Genomic DNA, 23,288 nt, shown 5'->3' with positions numbered 1-23,288 from the left:
ATCAATCGGTCAGATTTTTGCAATACATTTGGCAACTGTGCTCGTCACCTTGTCACAGACAGACTTAGTGAGGGCCCTACGCTGTTCGGTGGTTTGGCGCATTCTACTTGAACTCCCCTCGCCGACCAACGTATGCTTCGCGTTGAGGTGGAATAGGTGACTTTAGGCTGGTATTGCTTCGGTGAAACGATAACATTCAGTCATTTAGCATTCAGTCATTTAGCAGACGCTCTTATCCAGAGCGAAAACGTCTTCCCGCAGAGCAGGGCTCCAGACTGACTTTTTTTACTAGGAGCACTAGGAGCCCCTGACTGAAAATTTTAGGAGCGCAAGCAGAAGATTAAGGGGCACACACGTTATATTGACCTGCAATGCATTTATTAATGTAACTGGAGAGGGTACAATTCAGTGGCAATTGTAGATCCTTTTTAGGAGTGCTTAAGCACTCCTAATATTTTTTTAATCTTTTCTTAAATATATTGTTTATTATCATTTGATGCCGATAGTTCATAAAGAAAGGGACAACCTAAGTTTTTTCATTCAATATTTTGCATAATAATACATAAATGTATTAATTGTTATCCAGTGAAATTAGGGATTTATATTAGCAAGGGGGTTTACGTGTAGCACTTTTGCAAGGCACTGTATTCATGTCACATTCTCATTGGAGGCTGAGCACCCCTATAGGTCTGATCCTAGAATCGCCCCTGAAACGCCATATAACCGAAGCTCGAGTTTAAATACACTATATAATGAGACATTACGTACTGTACATGCAAGTCTTAGCTAAATGACTTAAATGTATAATGCACTTTTCGATCAGTCCTCCGACACCACAACACGATACTTGCCGAGTATAACAGCGCAACAGCTCAAACACAGGCAGGGATACAGTAGCAGCGCTAGTGCTAAATAAGTATTTAGCTGCTAGGCTCCATGACGCCGGGTAAGAAGGGCTCGTGAAACTGCTCACCAAAAGAACGAAGGGGTACCCACTTCAGATTAAGACATGTTCGTCGGAACCTAGCGAAAAATATCCTAAACTTTCCAAGACTGTTAGCTAGGTTTATAGGTACCTAGCGAAAAATAGCCTCAACTTTCCTAGACTTTAAGCTACGTTACTAATGCAGAAGGAAAGCTGATATTATCGAACGCCAACTGTGCCAAAACGTGTGAAATCACATTCGTGTACAAACGTCAATTTTTGACGTGTACAGACGTCAATTTTTTATCGAACGCCAACTGTGCCAAAACGTGTGAAATCACGTTCGTGTACACACGTCAATTTTTGACGTCTGTACACGTTTTGACGTCTGTACACGGCCGTTTTTGACGTCTGTACATGTTTGGACCATCTATGCTTCCATGCTATTGGTTGGCTTCAAAATAGCCACCCCCCTTTTTACGTAGTGTCTGCGCGAGGCTTTACGTAGTCCTACTGTGACCATGTGGGCTCTTACGTATGGAGGATTATAGGGGCCAAAACTAAATAAATAAATACTTGGATAAATAAATAATTATATAACACAAAGCTTAAATAAATGACTAATTATATAATGTAATACCTAATTGATATACAAAATATATAAATTACAAATTAAATTAGACACTAAATATATAAATGTTACATGTATTTGTGTGTACATATATATATATTAGTGCTGTCAAACGATTAAAATATTTAATCGCGATTAATCGCATTAATGTCATAGTTAACTCGCGATTAATCACAATTAATCGCACATTTTTATCTATTCTAAATGTCCCTGATTTCTTTTTGTCCCAATCTTTTTTCAAATTTTAATGCTCTTATCAACATAGAAAAGTGGTTCGGATTGCCTTGTGCAAATATTTTTTTTATTGAAAACAACATTGCAATCGCCTGGCTTTGACGAGGGGGCAGAGAATTCGCATCAGCTGTGTGCTTGGCCATCAAGTGTAACGTAACGTTAGCCTACTACCAGAGAATGTCTAATATCCGTAAACGGGCTCTGCTACTACTCTTTAGCCAGCTCGCAAGCCAAACGAGTGTTTGGCGTGCCTGTTGTTTTGTTTCCGGTCTAGCTAGATCCGGTGTGGTGTTGTAGTTTTTCTAACGTCGGTAGTTGTTGCAACAGCATGTGAAAAAAACTACAAAGTTTGCTAGGCCAAAAAGAGCGTTAATCGCGCGATAAAATAATTGACGCCGTTAATTTGGGTTTGCGTTAACACCGTTAATAACGCGTTAAACTGACAGCACTAATATATATTTACATTTTAATGTGTTCACATTTATTTGTTTATCCGTACATTTATTTACTTATCCTTACATTTATTTATTTATCCTTACATTTATTTATTTATCCTTACATTTATCCACGGTGTAACTTGCTGCAACAAAATAAATCCGTTGTAACACGTCACCAAATCAGGGGGCGGGTTCAAGCCTGTGATTGGTAGTTCAACTTGAATCGACTGCTTTTGACTATTCCAAGATGGCAGCACCTTGTGCGGATTCAATGAATGAAATATTGAATGCTACAGTGGTCGAAATGTTGGCGGTAGCTGAAGAGATGGAGGCACATGCCAATTCACTTCTTTTTTACATCATATTGAGAGCTTCGCTGAAATTATAGGAATGATATTGGCCCTAACTGACACAGACATCAATGAAAATGTGTTCACGATCCTCAGCGAGATGATACAGCATAGGGGTGGGCAAATCGATCTGAAGACCGACAGTGGCCGGATTGGGAAACCCGGCAACTATCGATACCAACGTTGGTATCAATAGCCTGATTGATAGCGTGAAAAGATCGATACTTAAGTTTCATTCCACACTGACTACACAACTCCCTTTACATAATAGTGGTTGTGCAAACACCGTCTAACTTCGCTCAAACTCACTTTGCCCCTCCCCTGCTAGGCTGAGTGGTTGCCGTGTACGTGCAGTAACACGACTCAGCGGCACACATTAACAGTATTTTTGACAAAACTCGTTGTCCTGTGTTTTATTATGATCATAATCATGAACAATTAATTAAAGGAAACATTTTAAATGTTCATTCAAATATTCATATTGATGATGCATTCACTTAATCAATTATGAGGCATTGCTTTCCCCAACACGAAAGTAGATAAATTGCTTTTCTAAGCCAAAAGTATCGGTATTGGCAATACTGGTCCTGTATTTACTCCTTGGTATCGTATCTATACCACATCGTGGAGTGTCGCACACCCGTAGCAGCTGTAGAGTGAGGCGATAGAGGATCCCTCTTTGAAGAGAGCTTGGTCGACTGGTGGAGTCTGCCTGGTGTGTAATACTGTTCTTTCACCAATCAGAGGCTTTAACCCGCCCCCTGACTTGGTGACGGGGGACGACGGATTTATTTTGCCGCCGAAAGTTACACCGTGGATAAATGTAAGTATAAATAAATAAATGTAAGTATAGATAAATAAATGTGAACACATTAAAACGTAAATATATATATATATATACACACAAATACGTGTAACATTTATATATTTAGTGTCTCATTTAATTTGTAATTTATATATTTTGTCTGTCAATTAGGCATTACATTATGTAATTAGTCATTTATTCAAGTCATTTAGTCAAATAAAGTCATTTATTTAAGCTTTGTGTTATAATATTTATTTATTTAGTTTTGGCCCCTATAATCCTCCATACTTACGTAGCTATCATTTAGTATTTGGGACAGTCCATTTGTGTGGGGGAGTATGGAACGCCGAGTTAGTCAAAATTTAATCAATAAATAAATAGGTAAATAAATAGATGAATACATACATAAATAAATATGGCTATGGAATCAATTCTGAAATTTAAAAAAGATGGCAATAAATATATAAATATAGCATTATATAATTACATAGCTGAATCCATTTACCGACATCAATAAATAAATACATTTATTTATTTCAAAATGACGTTTTTGTAAAGACAACATTTATTTATTTCATGGGACTTTTACACGCCACATTTATTTCCACATGTATTTCCACGCCACATTTATTTCCACACCACATTTATTTCTGTGCTGTATTTATTTCAAATCTCACATGCAAACGAGAGGGGCGTGGTTATCGTCAGACCAACGCAGCAGATAGCTATGCTACCTGTATGGGGGTGACAGTGGAATCGCACTTCCGAGCGGCATGGCTTGTCAGGATATATTATTTTGGCACAGATAGTAGATTTTGTAGAGGTACTTGGGCGGATAAGTGCTCTACAGAACATAGATATTGAAGTCTTAAATAGTTTGAGGCTTATCGAGCACTGTTCGTGTGCAAGATGTACAGGTAGTGGGGGGTGATAAGTGCCAGGTAATGTTAGCTAACACAGCTAGCAACAAAGAAGACAATCCCTGCCACCACCGCTACATCGCTCTGCTATTATGTGGATAACTAGGTCGATAAGGCACTTGATTATAACGATCTAGCCTCACCATTATGCCATGCATTACCATTTAGTGAGACGAGACCTGAAGTGAAGCCAGACCATTCCAGACATTACCCATACCTTTGGATTTACAGTAGGCTACTGCTTCAAATTGAAGTCAAGTTTCTTAACGCTTTGTTATTATTGGCAATTTAAAGTTGCAACTAACCAAGACGTGTCAAGACCAAGACCCATTCAACACGGTACACAATAACCAAACCCAGATATTAGGTACAGGTTTATGGAATTATTCAATATTAAATCAAACCACTAACACTGGACTCGTTTTAATGACCATTCAGTGACAAAACGGGTTTGGCTGTTCATATGTGCCAATACAGCACAACACTACTAGCTCTACAGTAGCTAGCTCTAGCTGAAATGGCCACTGATGTCGTCCTTTTATTATTTTGTCAGCTAGCTAGCCGGATAGCCAGCCACTTGGCCTACAGTTGCCGACTTCGAGACCGGTGATAGCCAACATACCACCTAGGAAGACATAGTGTTGGCAGTGATTGTTAGCTTTGCAGACGAGTTCCACGTCACACGAGCGAAAGCCATGTTTATAAAGGTAACTTCAGCGCAACCTCATAGCTATCAAAGATCAAGTCCCCACACGTAGGCTACTAAGTCACCGCCATCACTCCCATACAAAGGCAGAGACGACACAGACATTATGGGCAAAGCTTGTCTACATTGTATGCTTTTCGGCAGTGCAATGCCACTGTCACCCCCATACAGGTAGCATAGCTATCTGCTGCGTTGGTCTGACGATAACCACGCCCCTCTCATTTGCATGTGAGATGTGAAATAAATACAGCACTGAAATAAATGTGGAGTGGAAATAAATGTGGTGTGGAACATGTGGAAAAAAATGTGGTGCGTAAAAGTCTCAAAAAATAAATAAATATGGCATTAGGAAATAAAAGTCCCATGAATTAAATACATGTTGTCTTTACAAAAACGTAATTTTTAAATAAATAAATGTATTTATTTATTGATGTCGGTAAATGGATTCAGCTATATAATTATATAATGTTATATTTATATATTTATTACCATCTTTTTATTTCAGAGTTTATTTCATAGCCGTATTTATTTATGTATGTATTTATCTATTCATTTACCTATTTATTTATTGATTTAATTTTGACTAACTCGGCGTTCCATAGGGGAGAGCCACGTGCGGTTTATCCGGTATCATACTCCAGTCCAGTAGGTGGCGATGATGCACCTATACATTGTTTGCTAACCGCCATTAAAAGAACCAACGAAGAAGACGAACACGTTGTGTGTGATTTCGAATTCTGGTGGAGGCAAATCTCAGAAAATGACAACCACAAACTTTTTAAACAATTGTGCCCAGACTTTTTCAGAATGTACTCGACTTTTATCTTCAGATGACCAGGATTCCATACAGACCGTTCTAACCAGGTAAGCTATCAATTAGCTACGTTAAGCCAAGTTACTGTTACTGCTGTTTGGCTAGTCCTGTTTTCCTGGGCTCTTGACTTCTCGTCAACACACTTGTAGTGCTAACTCTGTAATAATGAGCAAGATCAAATTAAAGCCGCTAAACTAGACCTTAAGGCTTTGAATATTGCGTTACTGAATGCGATTATTATGTTACTGAAGCCAGCAATCTCAGAGTTGTTTAACAAGCTTTGTTGTAGTTAGCCTACCACTCGTCAACACAATTGTACTGCTAACTCTTTAATGAGCCAGCTCAAATGAACGCCGCTAAACTAGACCTCAAGGCTTTGAATATTGCGTTACTGAATGCGGTTATGTTACTGAAGCCAGCAATCTCAGAGTTGTTTAAACAAGCTGTGTTGTAGTTAGCCTACCAATAATATATTTTGTCATGCTAACAGGTTAGAGATAATGCCTGGCGACGAGCGTTCGCTGGAGCAGAGGGCGACTGCTTCGATCTGGAGTGGTGGATGAGATGCTTTTGCTTATTAGCGAGTTAGTTCGGGAAGCCAACGATCAACAGCAACAACAACCTGGTAATGTACTCGTCAGATTAAACATAATCTGAAGAAGCAAGATTCAAAACACGATGCCTCTATCATTTTCTCTTGAACTGCAGTTGATTCTGGTTTCACCGTACCTCGAATGGGAGGACAGACTGGAGGAAGGCCGGTTAACCAAATCGCCCAAGAGCAGTTGCAGACGTTGTTGTCCTTTAACTTCTCTGCTAAACAGATTGCGGAGATCTTGTGTCTCAAGAAGAACAGTGAACCGACGGTTAAGGTATGTGTCAATTGAAGGACTAGTATTTGAATAATCTGACCCCTTTCTCACTGAGCCCTACACAATTATTTTGTTTATTTACAAAGCACATGAAACACTGCAGAATTACCCATTCTATACATTTCACAAATAAATTGATACTGTGATAGAACTCTTTCATATCCCATATCTTTGGAGAAAAAAACCTGTCATGCGCATGTACCACACAGCTGTCTTGTCTCTGTTCCTTAAACGCATTGTTTTGTTTAGAGTTACTACTAGGGATGAATGTAAAAAATGTATCTAAGTTCTAATATGTATACATTGTCTTCCTTAGACAGTACAGATGTATCTTTTAGAGGTCGCTACACAGACCAGATGATGCACTTGATCTGAAGGTGCTGCTATTCGGAGTATGTCCCACAGGCTTCGGAGGAGAACATATCGAGTGGCAGGGTCAAATTCGCTGTGGCATCTTGATGGCAACCACAAGCTCAAAGTACGTGGATTGTTTTACTGTGATTTTGTTAATTTGCCCCTAACTGTGTCCCTCGCCAATGACAAGCTGATTATTTTATGAGTTTTGAATTTAAAATACGATTTTCAGCTTCACATAAATGAAATAGAGCAGTGGTTCTCAACCCTGGTCCTCAAGTACCCCCCGCCCTGCATGTTTGAGATGTTTCCCTGCTCCAACACACCTGATTCAAATGAAGGGGTGTTATCTAGTTATGCAGAAGCCTGCTAACGACCATTCATTTGAATCAGGTGTGTTGGAACAGGGAAATATCTAAAACGTGCAGGACAGGAGGTACTTGAGGACCAGGGTTGAGAACCACTGCAATAGAGGTTAGGACTTTTCTTTCTGTTAAATGCCCAACATGTTGCACAGAAATGTATACAAATAATTTTAGCTGAATTCAAGCCATTCATATTTTGTTTGTTATTTATAAAATAAGATGTGCAAGTGAAATCTTATTTTCCCTTCCTTCATCTCTTAGGTGGAGGATTTTATTCCATGGAGCAGGGGTGTTCAATCCTGGTCCTCGAGAGCCACTGTCCTGCATGTTTTAGATGTTTCCCCGGCTCCAGCACACCTGATTCAAATGAATGGTCGTTACCCGGCTTGCACAGAGCTTGATAACGACCCATTCATTTGAATCAGGTGTGCTGGAGCCGGGGAAACATCTAAAACATGCAGGACAGGGGCTCTCGAGGACCAGGATTGAACACCCCTGCCATGGAGGAATCGATGGGTTCAGCCGACTGGTGGTTTTCCTGAAGGCTTACAAACAACAACAAAAGTGACATTGTAATGGACCTGTTTTCGGAAGCAGTCGCCCAGTTTGGTGTCCCATCCAGAGTCAGATGTGACTATGGAGGGGAAAACAACGCCATTTGTCTCTTCCTGGATGTCTTCCGAGGATCAACCCGAGGGAGCAGTCATAATCAACGCATTGAAAGACTGTGACAAAAAAACGCAAGGTCCTACGTAGTGTGGTCAGGTCTGCTGAGTTTATCATCGACAGGAAGCTCCCAGCCCTACAGGACACCTACCACACACAATTTCTCAGGACAGCTGGCAGGATTCTAAAAGACTGCTACCACCCATCTTTCAGTCTCTACCCCGCTGCCTTCTGGACAACAGTTTTTATCCAAGGGCCAGCAGGCTTCTGAATGAACATTTACATGGACATTTCTCACTAGCCACTTTACATTGATGTATTTCTCACTAGTCACTTTACACCCTGTCACTTTCAGTTACTGGTTGCACTATCAGCAATATTGCACTAACTGTACCCCACTTGTCTAAGGTTAGTCATTATCTGTATTAGAGGTCTAATATATTGTATACTATTTTGTATATTTAGGAGGCTTATAATTTATCTTTCTTTCTTATTATTCATTATTTTAGCTTATCATAGATGTAATCTAAGTACTTATCATGTAATGCCTGGTTGCTTTGCATTGTCTTGTCCCAAAAATGTCAGTGCCCAGTCTGACTTTGTGGTGTTCTGTGTACCTGACAATAAGACTTGAAACTGATGTCTAACACTCCTTGTTTACATATCTATATAGAAAATGAAGGAATCATTATTGCCAACAACGAAAGGCATCTTTGGGCTCTTCACTTTGTTTACCTGCCTTGTATAAAACGTGACCTGAGGACTGCCAGATACATGTCACCATATCAAATTTTTGTGCAAGGTTGTCTTACACAATAGTTGCAACATCACACTGGTATCCAAGGTATATTTGGAGCAGCCAGTTCCAGGGGGTGGCTGACCAAGGGGCGGCTGCACTTGCCTTTGACTGGCTACAAAGAGTTGTGGTTCCCCTAAACCAATTTTAACCAAGTGACGAACAGTTGGAACACCTCAGGCAACACACAAATTGTTTGGGTAGAGATAGACAGTTTGGGAACTGATCAGGTCCTCAATGTCCTTTCTTAAATACAGTTCACACACACATAATTTAACTGTTGTAATCACATTGTCAATAGGCCTTGGAATGAGTAACCAGTCTCAATCATGTCAATGTAAAAGATGAGCAGACCATATACAATTTTGTGTGTTTAATGTTATTGCATTATGTAACTGAAAATAGGATACATGTAGGACAAACAATATTCAGCCCTCCCAACGGATCAGCAGATCACATACATAACATTCGAAGATGAGTATCGCGCCTTTGAAATCCATACATTTACAGAACAAAACACGTGTTCATGTAAAATAAAATTAATTCATGACTACATTTAGTCGTCCCCAAACTGATCTGCAGAACCTATTCTTACCTATTCCAAGCTACACCTTTTAAAGGTGTCATAAGTCTCACCCACAGGTAAGTATAGCACCAGTGCGCACGTGTTTGCATTTGGGAACCTGGCCAGTCCATCTTCTGGGTAGAGAAAGGCAAGCTCTAGCTGTACTGGAAATATGTAATATATACATGTTATAATAATAATAATAATTAAGCCTCTATAGTGCGTAGGCTAATTAATTCCTAGTCAAGTCAATAGCCTATATTTTGCTGTAGCCTTGTATTGTGGTGTGTTCGGCCTCCGACACTAAAAAACAAAAAGCAGAGAACTGATGTTTAAATATACAGTGCATTATATACGCTGCATAATAGGCTATACTAACCCCCTTGGGTTAGAATATTAAGGTAGGCCTACATAATCTAAATTGGCCAACTTTAGACATTTCATAAACAATGTGTTCAACTTTATCCATAAATATGTGACTCTGAAGCCTACACATAAGCCTAAAATTTGTTTTTGTAGTCAACAAAACAAGCATTTCATGGCAAACTATTCAGTGTCATTTATTTTACAAAAATGATGCACCTCGACTTGGGAACAGGGATGAATGCAACCATAGCCTATAATGACTCAAGCGCAGAGCATGCAAAGAGATTGTAAATAATGAATGAAAGGTCATACATATTTATTAAAGATTAGTTTTGGCATGAAAAAGTATTATGCTGAAACTTTACAACCACCTAAGTATGAGTGAAAAAAGAAATGTGTGCGCTATGCCCCATGTATGGTCAGAGGGGATTCAAACATTCAATAGCCTACCAAATAGGCAAAGGAATGCACCAGATATCTGGCCAAAGGTGCTGCTCAGGCAATGCAACATAGCGGCATGGAGATTAAATCTGATCACATTATCTGGGCCATTAATAATGTGCACTCGTTGCTCAGGTTTAATTAATGGCACTCTGTTCCTTGCTCCACTAATTTACAACGCTGTTCAAACATGCTCTGACTAATGCTGGGGACACACTATACGATTTTTAAAATCTTATAAGATTTTCAAACCGTGAGAGACCACAAACATTGGGGGCCAATTTCCCCCTTCCGACAATCCTAGGTTATGTCTCGATTATCTACAGATTATTTTATCAGATTTTCCCTTGATGTGAGGTGTGTTAAGAGTGGCCGAACTTGCTCGGAAGAAAGTCAGAGCCGCTCCGAAATCATGATGTGTGAGGGGAACCCCAAGGACAAACACCACACACTATAGGATCAAAAAGGTTACATTTAGGATTTTCTTGTCCTCATGTTTGTGGTCTCACATTTAAAAAATCTTAAAAGATTTAAAAAATATTTTTGTGTGTACCCAGCATAACACAAGTCTGTATCCTGTATAGACCTGTCCTGCATGTTTGAGATGTTTCCCTGCTCCAACACACATGATTCAAATTAATGGGCCAGCTCTGCAGAAGCCTGCTTATAACCATTCATTTGAATCAGGTGTGTTGTAGCAGGGAAACATCTCAAACATGCAGGACAGGGTGCCATGAGGACCAAGGTTGGGAACCACTACTACTGATAAGTTCCCATCCCTATCCAGGGGAGAAAAAAACAGACCCTGTACATTTTCATTTACTCTCAGTTACATTAAAAGTATTTTTTACATTTCCTGTGTTGGATATTACTTGTATATTGCCATGGGTATTACGTGTTTTATTTCTTGAATAAGGCTTCTCTGTGGACTGTCCAGCTGTCTTCAACCCTGTGTATTCCTAACCTGTTTTATTGTAATATTATTTTGCTTGCTGTTGCGCCACAATTTATCCTTGGCTATACCCATCACATTGACCAGAGGCTCTGCCCTTACTATAATTGCAATCACACTGCCATCTAGTGGGCATTTTAACGAACTTAAATGTATACCTTTTTCGAAATGTGAATATGATATAGTATACAAACGTAATAATTTTTTCTGTAACTTACAAAATAGCCTACAGTTGTTGATAATGTCACTGCCAATTTATATGAGCCTATTTCTTAACCTTAATTCAATCAAGATTGTTTGAGTGTGGACAGGTTTTCACTTTTGCAATAATCGTTATCTGGTTTCCCCTCAGAAAAAAATGAAGTGGTAGCACCCAATTTCAAACGTGTACTGACGTCAAAAACGGCCGTGTACAGACGTCAAAACGTGTACAGACGTCAAAAACGGACGTGTACAGAATTGACGTCTGTACACGTCAAAAATTGACGTGTGTATACGAACGTGATTTCACACGTTTTGGCACAGTTGGCGTTCGATATTAGAATAGCTTGTAGCCTATGTATCAAAGGGGGTTCGGCTTGTTTCATAATAAACGGACCCATTTGCAACCGACGCAAGCAAGCACACACTACAATTTCCCCAGAAATTATACCCTCTCTCCTCTTTAGCGATGCTATAGACATTGATGCTAACATTTCACTGGGTCTTGCAGCTGTTTGGTTGACTGATTATTATTATAAAATGTTATGTTCTAGCCATTTGCCACTTTAGCAAGTCACAGTATTTCAAAGCACATACAAAGTAACTGAGAAGACGCAGTCTAAAATTCCTCTTTCAAGTAATAAGCCCCCGTTCAAGTGTTAGTTATCAAATTAGCTGCACGGTCTGTAGCTAGAGATATTGGGATGATGATGCAATACAGTACGTATTACGTAAGTTTTATTCTGCAGAAATTGTGTAAATGTTTAATGTAACAAATACGATTTTTATAACACCTCAATTGTTATCATTTGTATATTATTACAGCTCATCTTCGTTGGTCAAAGGCACAATCTTTACCCGGACCTGTGCATGAAAAAGTGGAACTTATGTAGGCTACTTAGTGTAGTGCCTCAAAAAGTTAATGTCAGGCCCTGAATGATCACTAGATATAAAGAAAACGTTGACTTCCACTCGGTGCTATTCACTGACAGTCAAAATAAATAGTATATGTGCACTGCTGTTCATAGACGAGCGTCCAGGTGTCGTCATTCTCCTCGTACAATGAACAATCCATTTAATTGGCTTTGACGGCCATAAGGTCGACTTGGTTCAAAATTATACGGCTGCGGGCCATCATATAGCCTACATTAGTCGTTCTTGCCACCTCTTCTTCATCCCAGTCAGTCACCATAGTTCCAGAGTAGTAGACTGAGGCTACTCTCCTCCACGACTCCCCAACCTGACGTCATTGCCGAATTGCGCTAATATGCTAATGCTAACACAAAAAACGTCAAAAACTGGTCTTAAACACCATTTTGAGACACCATTTTGAGATTTCTTGAATAATATACATATCTTGAGTGCTTTATGTACCCATTAATCAACAGTGGTGGTTAACCTGCCATTATGTCAATGAACGCTCTTAATTCGAGTACGTCATTTCCTGATTTTCTATCCGGTGGTGTCCCAAGAACTGGGACCACGTTATACCTCAACTCAATGGTTGAGTCTGAGCTAGTGCGCACACACAACTGGACTTGTTGATTGTTGTGTCAAAGCCCACCTTCTTTCGCAATGTCGGTTTAGACTATACTTAGTTATACTATAGTTAGACAATACCGTTAACTAAGTCGCACGCAGGACAACCCTTTATTTGACGGGCAGCTTTGGCAGTCGTTGTTCCGGTGTTTGATTTCATTTGACAGTCCACGATCTTACATCAAGAAATGTCCAACAACGGTGGTTCGGCTATGGGCCTTTTGTCCTATGAGACGTTGGTGCATGCCGTGGCTGGTGCAGTGGTAAGAAATAGTTAAACATAAATGTAATGTCTTATTTTATGTTTATTTACCTTAAGATATATGTTACCTAAGGCCAAGCCGAACTCACTACCCATGACACACTACCCAAGACAACACAAATAACTCAGACTGCAGAATGCATTTGTTTCTAGGGTAGCATGACAGCGATGACAGTCTTCTTTCCTTTGGACACAGCCAGGATCAGACTGCAGGGTGGGTACAATGAGCATAGGCCTGGCTTGACTGCTTGCGAATTGGACTCTGAACGAAGGTCTCAAAGAACAATCTATTCTAGATTTTCTAGTTTTGGTGGACGGCCGACATGCAGCAGGTTCGAATGTATTACTAATATTTAATAAGTGAAATTAAATAGGAAGCCATGCTCCCTTTTCTCTTATTTCATCTTTCAGTGGATGATAGTCGGAAGGCCCAAACCACCCCCGTAATTCTGGTTGAAATAGCAAAGGAAGAAGGCGTGTAAGTTGCCTACTTAAGTAGTAAACATGGAGCACAAAAATTCAGTCCGCTGAGTTACTCTTCACAACACCCCACCATAATCCAATTACCTCCATTTGATTTAATCTATCAACAGTAATATTGGTTTTTACAAACGTGTACATGGCCTTGATTGTGCTGCTGTGTTAAGATTTTTTTTCTATAAGCTTTGGAGTTAAAACAACTCAATTAATGTTTATAAGGCTAAAATAAGATTGATCAGATAAGGACTATCCTCTTTTCTGCATCAGGTTGTCTTTGTACAGAGGCTGGTTCCCTGTTATCTCCAGCCTGTGCTGCTCAAACTTTGTCTACTTCTACACCTTCAACACACTTAAGAAACTGATGGTGTCAGGCAAGTCCAGACCGAGCAAAGACCTGCTTATGGGCTTTATATCAGGTGAGAACACCCTGAAGTTCATGACCATCATTTCAGTGTTATCCAGACCTTCTCTTGATAAGTGGTCCTTCTTGGCTCCACGTATACTACCGTTATCTCATTTCTTTAGAGTTGTGGTTAAATGAGGCAATTAGCATTTGAAGGAAAATAAATGTCGCCTAATTACAGCTACCTCCTTAGGTGCTGGGAACGTGATCCTGACCACACCCATGTGGGTGGTCAACACTCGGCTGAAGCTACAGGGGGCAAAGTTTAGGAATGAAGACCTGAATCAAACCCACTACAAGGGCATATTTGGTGTGTGTCTGTGGCCAACTCTATTGGTCTCCTATGTAGTTCAAGATACAGATAATCTGTGTAGTTTTGTCTGTTTTCTGTCCCAGAGAGAAAATAATTGAAACATCTCTCCAGATGCTTTTTCTCAGATCATAGCCAAAGAGGGAGTGGGGACGCTTTGGAATGGTATCCTGCCTTCTCTGGTTCTGGTGTTCAATCCTGCCATGCAGTTCATGTTCTATGAGACCATGAAGAGGAGGGCTGGCCAAGGAGGGAGGAGGGTGAGTGGCTGTGTTCTAATACTAGGAGAGCTTTTGTCGCATTACCTGTCTGCTTCTTTGACCTTGTTTCTGTTGAATTGATAAGATGGTTTCATACTGTTCCTTCATCTGTCAAATTAGGTTGCTTAGAACACACAAATAGCAAGAGGAAAGAACAGAGAGATGGGGACATAGAGAAAAGTTCTCAAGAACGTTTTGTAGAAGGTAATTCAGTCAATGTCAGGCTTAAAGATAACAACACCATTGTTTGGTCTACATACAGATTTCTTCTGCCGAGATCTTTCTCATTGGAGCACTTGCCAAGGCTATTGCTACAACAGCAACATATCCCCTGCAGACAGTCCAGGCTATTCTAAGGGTAAACAGACATGCATTCACACAACATACAGTCCGGTCTCCATTCAATGGTGTCAAGTTTTATTCTTATATCTATATCTATCTATATACACACACACGCAATTAATAATGTAATGTAAATGTATAATAATGATTAATCATCCATTAACATATTCAGAGGCTCTCTGTTCCACCTTAGTTTGGCCAGTTCAAAGCTGAAGGCAAGGGTGGTGTATTTGGAAGTCTCAGAAAGGTTATCTTCCTCCTCATGGACAGAATCGAGTGAGTAATACTCACTGAACTCTTGCCTACCTTTCAAAGTGGCAGCAATCTGACATGGTTATGATTACAAAGAATCAGTGATTGTGAATAGAGCTTTTGGCATGGTCTTGAGTGGCATAGTACATTACTGCTGGGTGTTGAGGATGTCTGTTCTGTTTTTGCAGGAGACATGGAGTGCTGGGCCTGTACAAAGGCCTGGAGGCCAAGCTCCTTCAGACTGTCCTAACAGCTGCTCTAATGTTCGTAGTGTACGAGAAGATTACAGCAGTCACCTTCAAAGTCATGGGCCTGAATAAGAAACTGAAGCACTGAGACTTATCTGACAGGTCATTTTCAGGTGTTTTGATTCAGGACTAGCATTTTTTACCGTTGAAGTCTTTCATAAGTTATCATAAATCATCAGACAGAATCTATCAGATGCGGTGGGTCTCAAAAGTCTTTGCGTGATTCCTTACATCTTTTCCCTTTGTGGAATGTGAGAGGTGCTTAATGGGAAAGAGTTGAGGGGGGAAAGGCTTGAGAAACAACCTTCAGCCCAACCTTCACAACAAGATTCAGCCCCGACAGTTTCCACTCCCACTACCTCTCTCTGTGACTCACAGCTTTTCTGACTGCATTGGTTTTCACTGCTCTGCCCTCATCAGCAAATCTGACTATATTATCTAGATTGATATAACATTGTTGGTGGATGGGTGGTGGGAATCCTCGAGTTAGATGAACAGTGTGCTAGTATGCATTAAGTAAGCCAGTATTTCTGTGAAGATAGATTTGTTACATTATACTTGAAAGGTGCTGGCTACACTTTAAACCTCATAAGCTTATTTAGGTGGCATAACTAGTCATTGATGTTGGTTGTCTAACATTAGATTTAACTTGCACGTGCACTTGACCTTGTTTTAAATATACAGAGCCAAGAAGGTGGATGAGTGACAGAGGCAGTTTCATGTTCATTTCCACCATCCACAGCATTGCATCTTAAGCACAGTATACTTTGGTACATTGTACAGCGGCATAGCCATGGGAACATATTTTATCAGGGGGTGCTGGGGGGGCTTAATGTTGCGGGGCGGTGCCGCGGTGGTGGATTTTCAATTCATATTCTCGTGCTGTCAGCAGGGGGTGCTGCAGCACCCCTAGTTCCTGCAGCAATGCCCAGCAGTTCAGATCACTGTCAGCCCCCTCCAGAGGAATGCAACCCTATTTAGAAGGAAGTCCAATTTATCAACCAGCCATGACAAATTTGGTGCCTATGTGCTAAACAGACAGCTGGATCAAACAATAGTTTCTCTCCTATTGACACAGGAGATGATAAATGAGACATGCAAGCTGCAATGAAGGACCAAGAGGATTCTATAGGTGCTCTCCTCTTTAACTTTGTGTTGCCTTTTGTGTTTTGAACCCATTCCTATTTGCACATTTAACAATGCAATTTACACTTTTGATGTCAGTTTTCCAGTTTTAAAGGTCACATGATATGCTGTTTTTGGATGCTTTTATATAGGCCTTAGTGGTTCCCTATTACTCTATCTGAAGTATATTTTCCGAAATTCAGCCTTGGTGCATAATTACAGCCACTGAGCAGTCCCACAATGAGCTTTCCTCAAAACGCGCTGTTTCTGTGTCTGTAGCTTTAAATGCTAATGAGGAGGAGAGGGGCGGCAACATGCGCTAATGTTTACAAAGGATGTATCGCAATGGCTCGTAGCCCCCGTTGCTGTAAGATCCCTCGAATTTAGCCATTCTCATCTGATCACCCTGGTTTGCAGAGGTGCACACTCAGTCATTTCAATGAGGAGAAAGGCGGATATCGCGCGCCATAACACCAACAGCAGAACGGTTATCCAAACAGCAAAGAAGTGTACAACCAGAGAATGTCTAATATAGAGAGAACTGCCACTCTCGGGAAACTTCCGGGTTCTGAACTGGTTGAAGTTCCATGTGAGGGCGCTAACGAGCGAGTGCAGAATGAATGGAGGTCTATGGAGCGGCACCCCTCAAAATCCACTTTTCTCAGGATATAATTTTGTGTCTAGTAATTTGAATTCTGAATTCGAAAGGGGAGGCAAATAATACACACTGCTGGGTTTTAGATTGTTTTAAAGTTGCCTTTCTGTTCTAAAAAGCTTTTGAAAATGTCATTGACGTCATACACATCGTACGACCAGAGCTACTGCTTTACGGCAAGCTCTGGTCACTTACTTTTTTCTCTCAGGGCATCGACAACACAGCTGACAGGTTAGGCTCTCCCTGTCAATACACATGCTAGAAAGAGTTTTGGCTTGCTAATGTTGTTGCTAATGTTGCTAATGCTCTGACATTCTGATTCCGCTTCGGATGCCATCAAGCGGGAGCTCTGGTCGTATCAGTCCTTCACTAACCAATCAGCATTCATTAGCAGAATGCTAGCGTGTTATGGGCAACAACGACTCACCCTGTAACAAATCAAAAGGACATAAGTACTCGTTCATTCAACTTTCGACCTATAATCCATGTTGAACATGTAAAAACTACAATCAAATCTGAGATTTCTCAACGACAATCAGGCGAAAGAGACAAATTTAGCCGTTTAGCTCCATAGACTCCCATTCAACATGCACTCGCTCGCGATCACCCCCAGTGGAACTTTGGTGGAACTGCAGCAAAATTCGGTACAATGAGGCTTAATAGGGAGTGGCAAGGCTCTCCTTAAACAGGCTCTGGTACAACACTCGCGTTACAGCGCATCAGTAATTCAGCTGTTAGCTGCAGAGCTAATGTTACAGACACATTCTAAGGATAGCAAGCTAGGTAACCATATACAGTAAAGCAACAAAATGATAAAGCATTGGTTAACTTACTTGTCCAAGGTTTGTAGCTTGACCAAAGAGAGTTAGTAATGTTCCAGAATTTAATTTCAGGAAGGCCAGCTTTGTATTGGCTCAAGTTGAGGAAACAGTAGTGGCTGAAATGTTTGGCGCAGACATACAAAACATTGGGAAGTTGTGTCAGCGCATTTCCAGCGAAAAAAAAATTAAGATAGCCGACTGGTTGTGCAGAAGCTTGGATGAAGGAACTAAAAAATACTTTTGATTTGTACATCCAAGCATTGAGCAACTGTTATGCTTCGTTTGTTTGCTCGCCATGATGTCTTTCCAGGAAAAAACGATATCACACTTGCCCTTGCACAGTGGTAGCTCAGTTTCTCATGGTCGGGCCAGATGATCTGGGCGGGCAAAGGAGAGTGAGGGGAGGTAACCTTGCTCCTATCTACGTCACTAGGAGAAGATTTTCAAACAGAGCAATTGAGCCTTCATTTGTCAAAGGCGGAGAAGAACACCCAGGGCTTGGTTTACACCTATCGAAAATTCTAGCCACTGGGGGACCAAAGGCAGGCTCGGGGAACTCATATTAATGTTAAATAACCTCCTAAAATGAAGTTTTCATGTCATGTGACCTTTAACTTAGACATGGATATCATGAAGCTAATTATGTTTCAATATTGGTACAGTGACAGACAACTTTTTTTTTTAAATGAAAAAAATCTTTAAAATGTATTCAGTTTTGCAAGCAGATGCATTACCGAGACAGTTGACTGCAATCTGCAAACAAAATCTACAATAACTGTAGGGGCATTCATAATTTTAGAAGGTATTACTGCACATTAACATTACTACACAAAACATTAGTCAAAGCTGTTTTCAGCAATGTTTGTGTGGAGTACCTCCAAATGGAAAAAACATGGTTCGTGAGACCTGAACTTTTGCACTTCAGCGTGTACCACCATAGATGTTAGAATGATCTCATTTAGAGACCACCTCCTTTCCTCTGGACCTTTTATGTAGAAAAGCTAATTTGCTGCCTTCACATCTGCCTGCCTGTACATCATAGTACAATAATGTATTTCGGTTGGCCTACTCAGTTTATGTGGTTTGGTTACTTAAACACACAATACTGACTTTACATATAAAGTCTGATGCAATACTAACACTAACTTGAAGTCATGCCTTTATTTAGATTTTCAGTGCACAGTTCAATGTATTTAAATGTAGTGGAAGAGATTTATAGAGTAACTTGAACTTTATTAATATATCCTGGGAACAGTAAAGGGTTTCTATTGGAATAAAATTTGTCACATGGTGCTTTTTGTAATATAAATATAAAACATTATTATACATATTTAACTCGATGAACATACATCATTCAGGAAAGGCATACACTTGTCAGAAAAAGAAAAACAAAGTGTTAAAAACACAAAGATCGGGGCTCTAACTCAGAAATTGGTCTGCACTAGAATAGAAAAACAGCCATCCACCCAAAGAAAATGGAAGTTCATCAAGTTTTCAAATGGGAGTTAAGGAGTCTACAGTTCTTGTCTTTCTCGTTTACCTCAATTGCCAAAGCTTAGAAGTGAATCAAGACTGAGATTGGGCATGGTGGTGTGTCTTGGTCAGTTCCCTCACATACCAGTCAGGCAGAAAGGAATAGTGAGAGTCTCTGTGGATAGTGAATGTCACATCTTTATGGGGATCCCATGAAAACAGGTACACCACCCTAAAAGAATACATTTGTAAAACAAGACAGGGGAACTCAGTGTTAATATCATGGGTATGTTTACCTAAATTCACACCACTCATGCCATGGTTCTAACACTCAATACTCTCACCTGGGATTGTCTTCTCTTACAACACTCTTCACAAAGGACAGGAAATCAGAGCAGAAATTCATGCAGACTGTAGGCTTCCAGCAATTGTATTCATTCTGTATAGGGACGAACAAATGAGCCCTTTAAACTGTAATTCAGAGGAATAAACGTGCCGGAGTGACACTCGAACATGCAAACACATACTGCAGACGCATGAACTACAAATACAACCACAAACTTATCTTCCAAAATGACCCCCCCCCCCCAATTCCCACCTTGATTAGCTGGGATATCTTAGAGATATGGTAAGTCTCTACCGACACAACCACTCCTTCCTGATCACGGAAACCAGCTACGATCCTCGGGACGCCGGGGAGAAAAGACTGGGCCCACCACTTCAGCAGTTTGAACCTAGAAGAAGTTTACAGAGAGGAAACATCAATGTTGTCTAGAGCTTCTGACCTCAGTGCTACTTTGCACCCTCACCATCCAAACAAGACTATGATTGGATTTAAGGTTGATTAACCCTTGTGCTGCCTTCGGGTTTGAATCGCGATTCAAATAGTACCATCTGCTAACTGAAAATATGCCCCCAAAAACGTAAATAAGCTTGACATTTAATTAGGGGAAAATCCATCATTCATAAAAAGCTCAGTGGTAGCGATCATTGTCAGTAACAACGCAAAATGCGATATAGCCCTGTGTGGAGAAGCTGCAGTACTAGACTGTGTTCGTCTTGGTAGCGATTGCGTTGGTTGAATTCGAATTAATGTTCCGTTGTACGGTTTAGGCTGAAATTAACTATTTTCATGAACAGATTGACAAAGTTTAGGCTGTGGCAATGGAGTCCGGATTAGTATTCACTAGTCAGATAGTTTCACCTACTACTATACTTTTGATTTAAGTAAGGATACTAGTAGTGCCGATCATGTTCTGTCGCCGTTAAGCCCAATTTATACTTAGGTCGCAGACACTTTTGAAAAGGTCGCCGACAGAAATTACGTCACAGTCGACACTTTTAACCATCGCTGTGGTGGAATTTTCTATGATTGAATGTCTGAAGTCAGAAGAATTTGTCTTTATCTGTTTATTCTTGAAATCAAGGAGGAGCAATTCCAAAACAGTATCATAAATGATGCCTGGAGTAGAAGGGCTCTCTAAAGCCTAATTTATACTTATGTCGCCGACACTTTTGAAATGGTCACCGACGAAAAAAAAAAAGTTTCGCTCAGGCTGCTACATTTATACTTCGGCAAACACATAGCTATGGTTACATTGTTTACGCTTTGTAGCCTAGGTGATCGATCGGAGAAAATGGCTGTAGCTAATTTTGAGAGGCATTATAAAGGTGTGGATATGTTCTAACTTGCTCTGCCAATCTCTCCTTTATTCCTTCCATCTTAAACAGCTGTTGAGCGTTCACTGAAAATTCAAAACAATGCAGTCAACGACGCGTGCCGTCTATCTAGCCAATCACACTTGCGCGACACTATGTGACGACATTAGCGCCAGTAGAAATTTCTCCTGGTAGGCGACACTTTGAAGCGACGGTTAAAAGTGTTGACCGTGACGCTATTTCTGTTGGCGACCTTTTCAAAAGTGTCTGCGACCTAAGTATAAATTGGGCTTTAAAGCCTAATTTATACTTATGTCGCCGTATAAATTGGGCTTTAGACTTCCTAAACAGCTGTGCGGAGATATTTTTGTTAGTCTACCTACTAGACTAGTGTGTCTCATGTACAGCGTTGCAGTGAGCTACATTGGTTTGAAGCCACAGGTAATGACAATTTCCCCCACAAACCGTTTACTTGTAATCTAATATAATAAATCATAATAAATCCTACAACAAAAATGTATTTATGAGGAATGGTTATTTTAACGATTGAAAACAGATGCATCATAGACCGCTGCAGTATGTGTTGCCCGGGCAACAGAGGCTAATGTCATGATGCTAATGCTTCAGTGAAATAGTAGACTACTGTTTCCGAATGTAGATGTACTTCCTTAATAATATCAGCTTATAGTGTACATTACACATCACAATTGTGTGTCATATCACAAAGTAAAATGAGCAAATAGGCCTCACTTGTGGCGTTTCTGCAGCTGCCTTGTAGTAAAGCAGTTAGCCTAGCCATCTCCCAGAAGTTAAAGAGCTGCTAAACTAATGTTCTGCTAGAGATAGTCAGGCGAGTTTTCGTGACATTAGTGACGTTAGTAGCGTCAGTGACTGTGGCTAGCAAGTTAGCCACCGTTAGCTTCCCTTTTTGCCACAAAACTTAATTTCTACTTAAACCGAGCAACGGAGTGTAAATACAAATACAAGCAACTCAATCGCTACCAAGACAAAACTTTTGACACCTAGGTTGTCTATGTAGTCCAAATATTGACTGAGTTTTAGGGGGGCAAAAACAAACAATAAGAATATATATGATAGAGAACAAAGGTTGTGCCCTTGTCGAAAGCAAAGCACACCCAATAATTTTCTTTTAACCTTCGCAATGTAGGGGGTCTGAGACAGCCCAACGGTTAGAAGAAAATCCTTCACTTTGTTTTTGTATGCGGTAAAGTTGTCGCAAACGACGGTGGGTCACAATGACTGATGGGTCAGAATGACCATAAGATAACACGAGGGTTAACCTTGATATTGATTATTAAGGTTCATTTAAGGTTGATCTGTCATGCTCTTTATTCCTCGCTCTCCTGTCTGCTGCAGGAATTTCATCCTGTTTGGAACTGGAACCCAGTGAAAAAGGAATGGAGTGGAATGGAGGATTTGGGATTCTTTGATTGTGGAATTAATCTTCTTCGAAGTACCAGGTCCTACTGGGAGAAGACAGCATCTGCCATACAATTTCCTCCACGGGTACCTGTGGAAGTTGCTGCGTTGTTTGGGGGTGCAGATCTCCCCTGAGGTTTTCAGCTCGATGTAGCATGCTGGGGCGGGCTGAGCCTTGGGGTCCTTGTCTCGACAATCCACCTCACCAGAGAAAAGGAGTCTATGCTTGGCCAGTCGGGTCTGGACCACAGTGCAAAAAGCCTCATTGGTGTTTACTACCCCAGCTGGGTCTGGAAGGCTGTGGATGTCATCTGTTGTCACAATGTTTAGTATTATTATAAGCAAATACTGAGCATGAATCAGGGTGGACAATGGACATTTCTGCTAAGGAAAAGGCCTGGCTTAGGCCTGGAGTATCTCCTTTGAGCAACCACTCCCCCCCCAAAAAATAAAAAATGCTCAACTCATCAATATACTGTTCACCTCAATAATATACTAATGATACTAATAATTAGGGCTGTCAAGCGAAAAATAAAAAATATTAATTTAAAAAAAAAAAATCGCAAAATTATTCAATCTATTTGATCTGTTAAATTTTTACTCCAATAAATTATTTTTG

At 40.4% G+C, this 23,288-nt stretch overlaps 2 protein-coding genes and 1 long non-coding RNA gene across 4 annotated transcripts in view; 2 read left to right on the top strand and 1 right to left on the bottom strand.

The window, feature by feature from the left end:
• The first annotated feature begins 5,680 nt into the window (after nucleotides 1-5,680).
• Nucleotides 5,681-8,719, top strand: LOC146253631 (uncharacterized). Its single transcript, XR_014731646.1, has 4 exons — nucleotides 5,681-5,872; nucleotides 6,313-6,694; nucleotides 7,011-7,172; nucleotides 7,675-8,719. It is a non-coding gene; the product is annotated as an uncharacterized LOC146253631 (long non-coding RNA).
• Nucleotides 8,720-12,873: 4,154 nt separating this feature from the next.
• On the top strand, nucleotides 12,874-15,685 carry slc25a17l (solute carrier family 25 member 17-like). Its single transcript, XM_084677526.1, has 9 exons — nucleotides 12,874-13,202; nucleotides 13,355-13,415; nucleotides 13,613-13,679; nucleotides 13,949-14,097; nucleotides 14,278-14,394; nucleotides 14,509-14,654; nucleotides 14,917-15,012; nucleotides 15,190-15,272; nucleotides 15,437-15,685. Exons 1-9 carry the CDS (start codon nucleotides 13,128-13,130, stop codon nucleotides 15,582-15,584), a joined length of 942 nt encoding a protein of 313 aa, XP_084533652.1. The 5' UTR covers nucleotides 12,874-13,127; the 3' UTR covers nucleotides 15,585-15,685.
• Nucleotides 15,686-19,309: 3,624 nt separating this feature from the next.
• dxo (decapping exoribonuclease) overlaps nucleotides 19,310-23,288 on the bottom strand; it is a 30,438-nt gene continuing 26,459 nt past the window's right edge. For both annotated transcript variants that reach the window (XM_084677524.1, XM_084677525.1), the window contains exons 4-7: nucleotides 22,761-22,980; nucleotides 20,169-20,304; nucleotides 19,915-20,009; nucleotides 19,310-19,802 (exon numbers count right to left, since the gene is read on the bottom strand). In XM_084677524.1, coding sequence (XP_084533650.1) covers nucleotides 19,664-19,802; nucleotides 19,915-20,009; nucleotides 20,169-20,304; nucleotides 22,761-22,980 — 590 coding nt within the window. In that variant the 3' untranslated portion in view covers nucleotides 19,310-19,663. The remainder of the gene's footprint in view (nucleotides 19,803-19,914; nucleotides 20,010-20,168; nucleotides 20,305-22,760; nucleotides 22,981-23,288) is intronic.

The sequence above is a fragment of the Hypomesus nipponensis genome, chromosome 17, assembly GCF_054491055.1.
Source record: "Hypomesus nipponensis isolate SF chromosome 17, ASM5449105v1, whole genome shotgun sequence".
NCBI lineage: Eukaryota > Metazoa > Chordata > Actinopteri > Osmeriformes > Osmeridae > Hypomesus > Hypomesus nipponensis.
The sequence above is the reverse complement of the archived record's forward strand: the minus strand, read 5'-3'. Positions and strand labels throughout refer to the sequence as shown.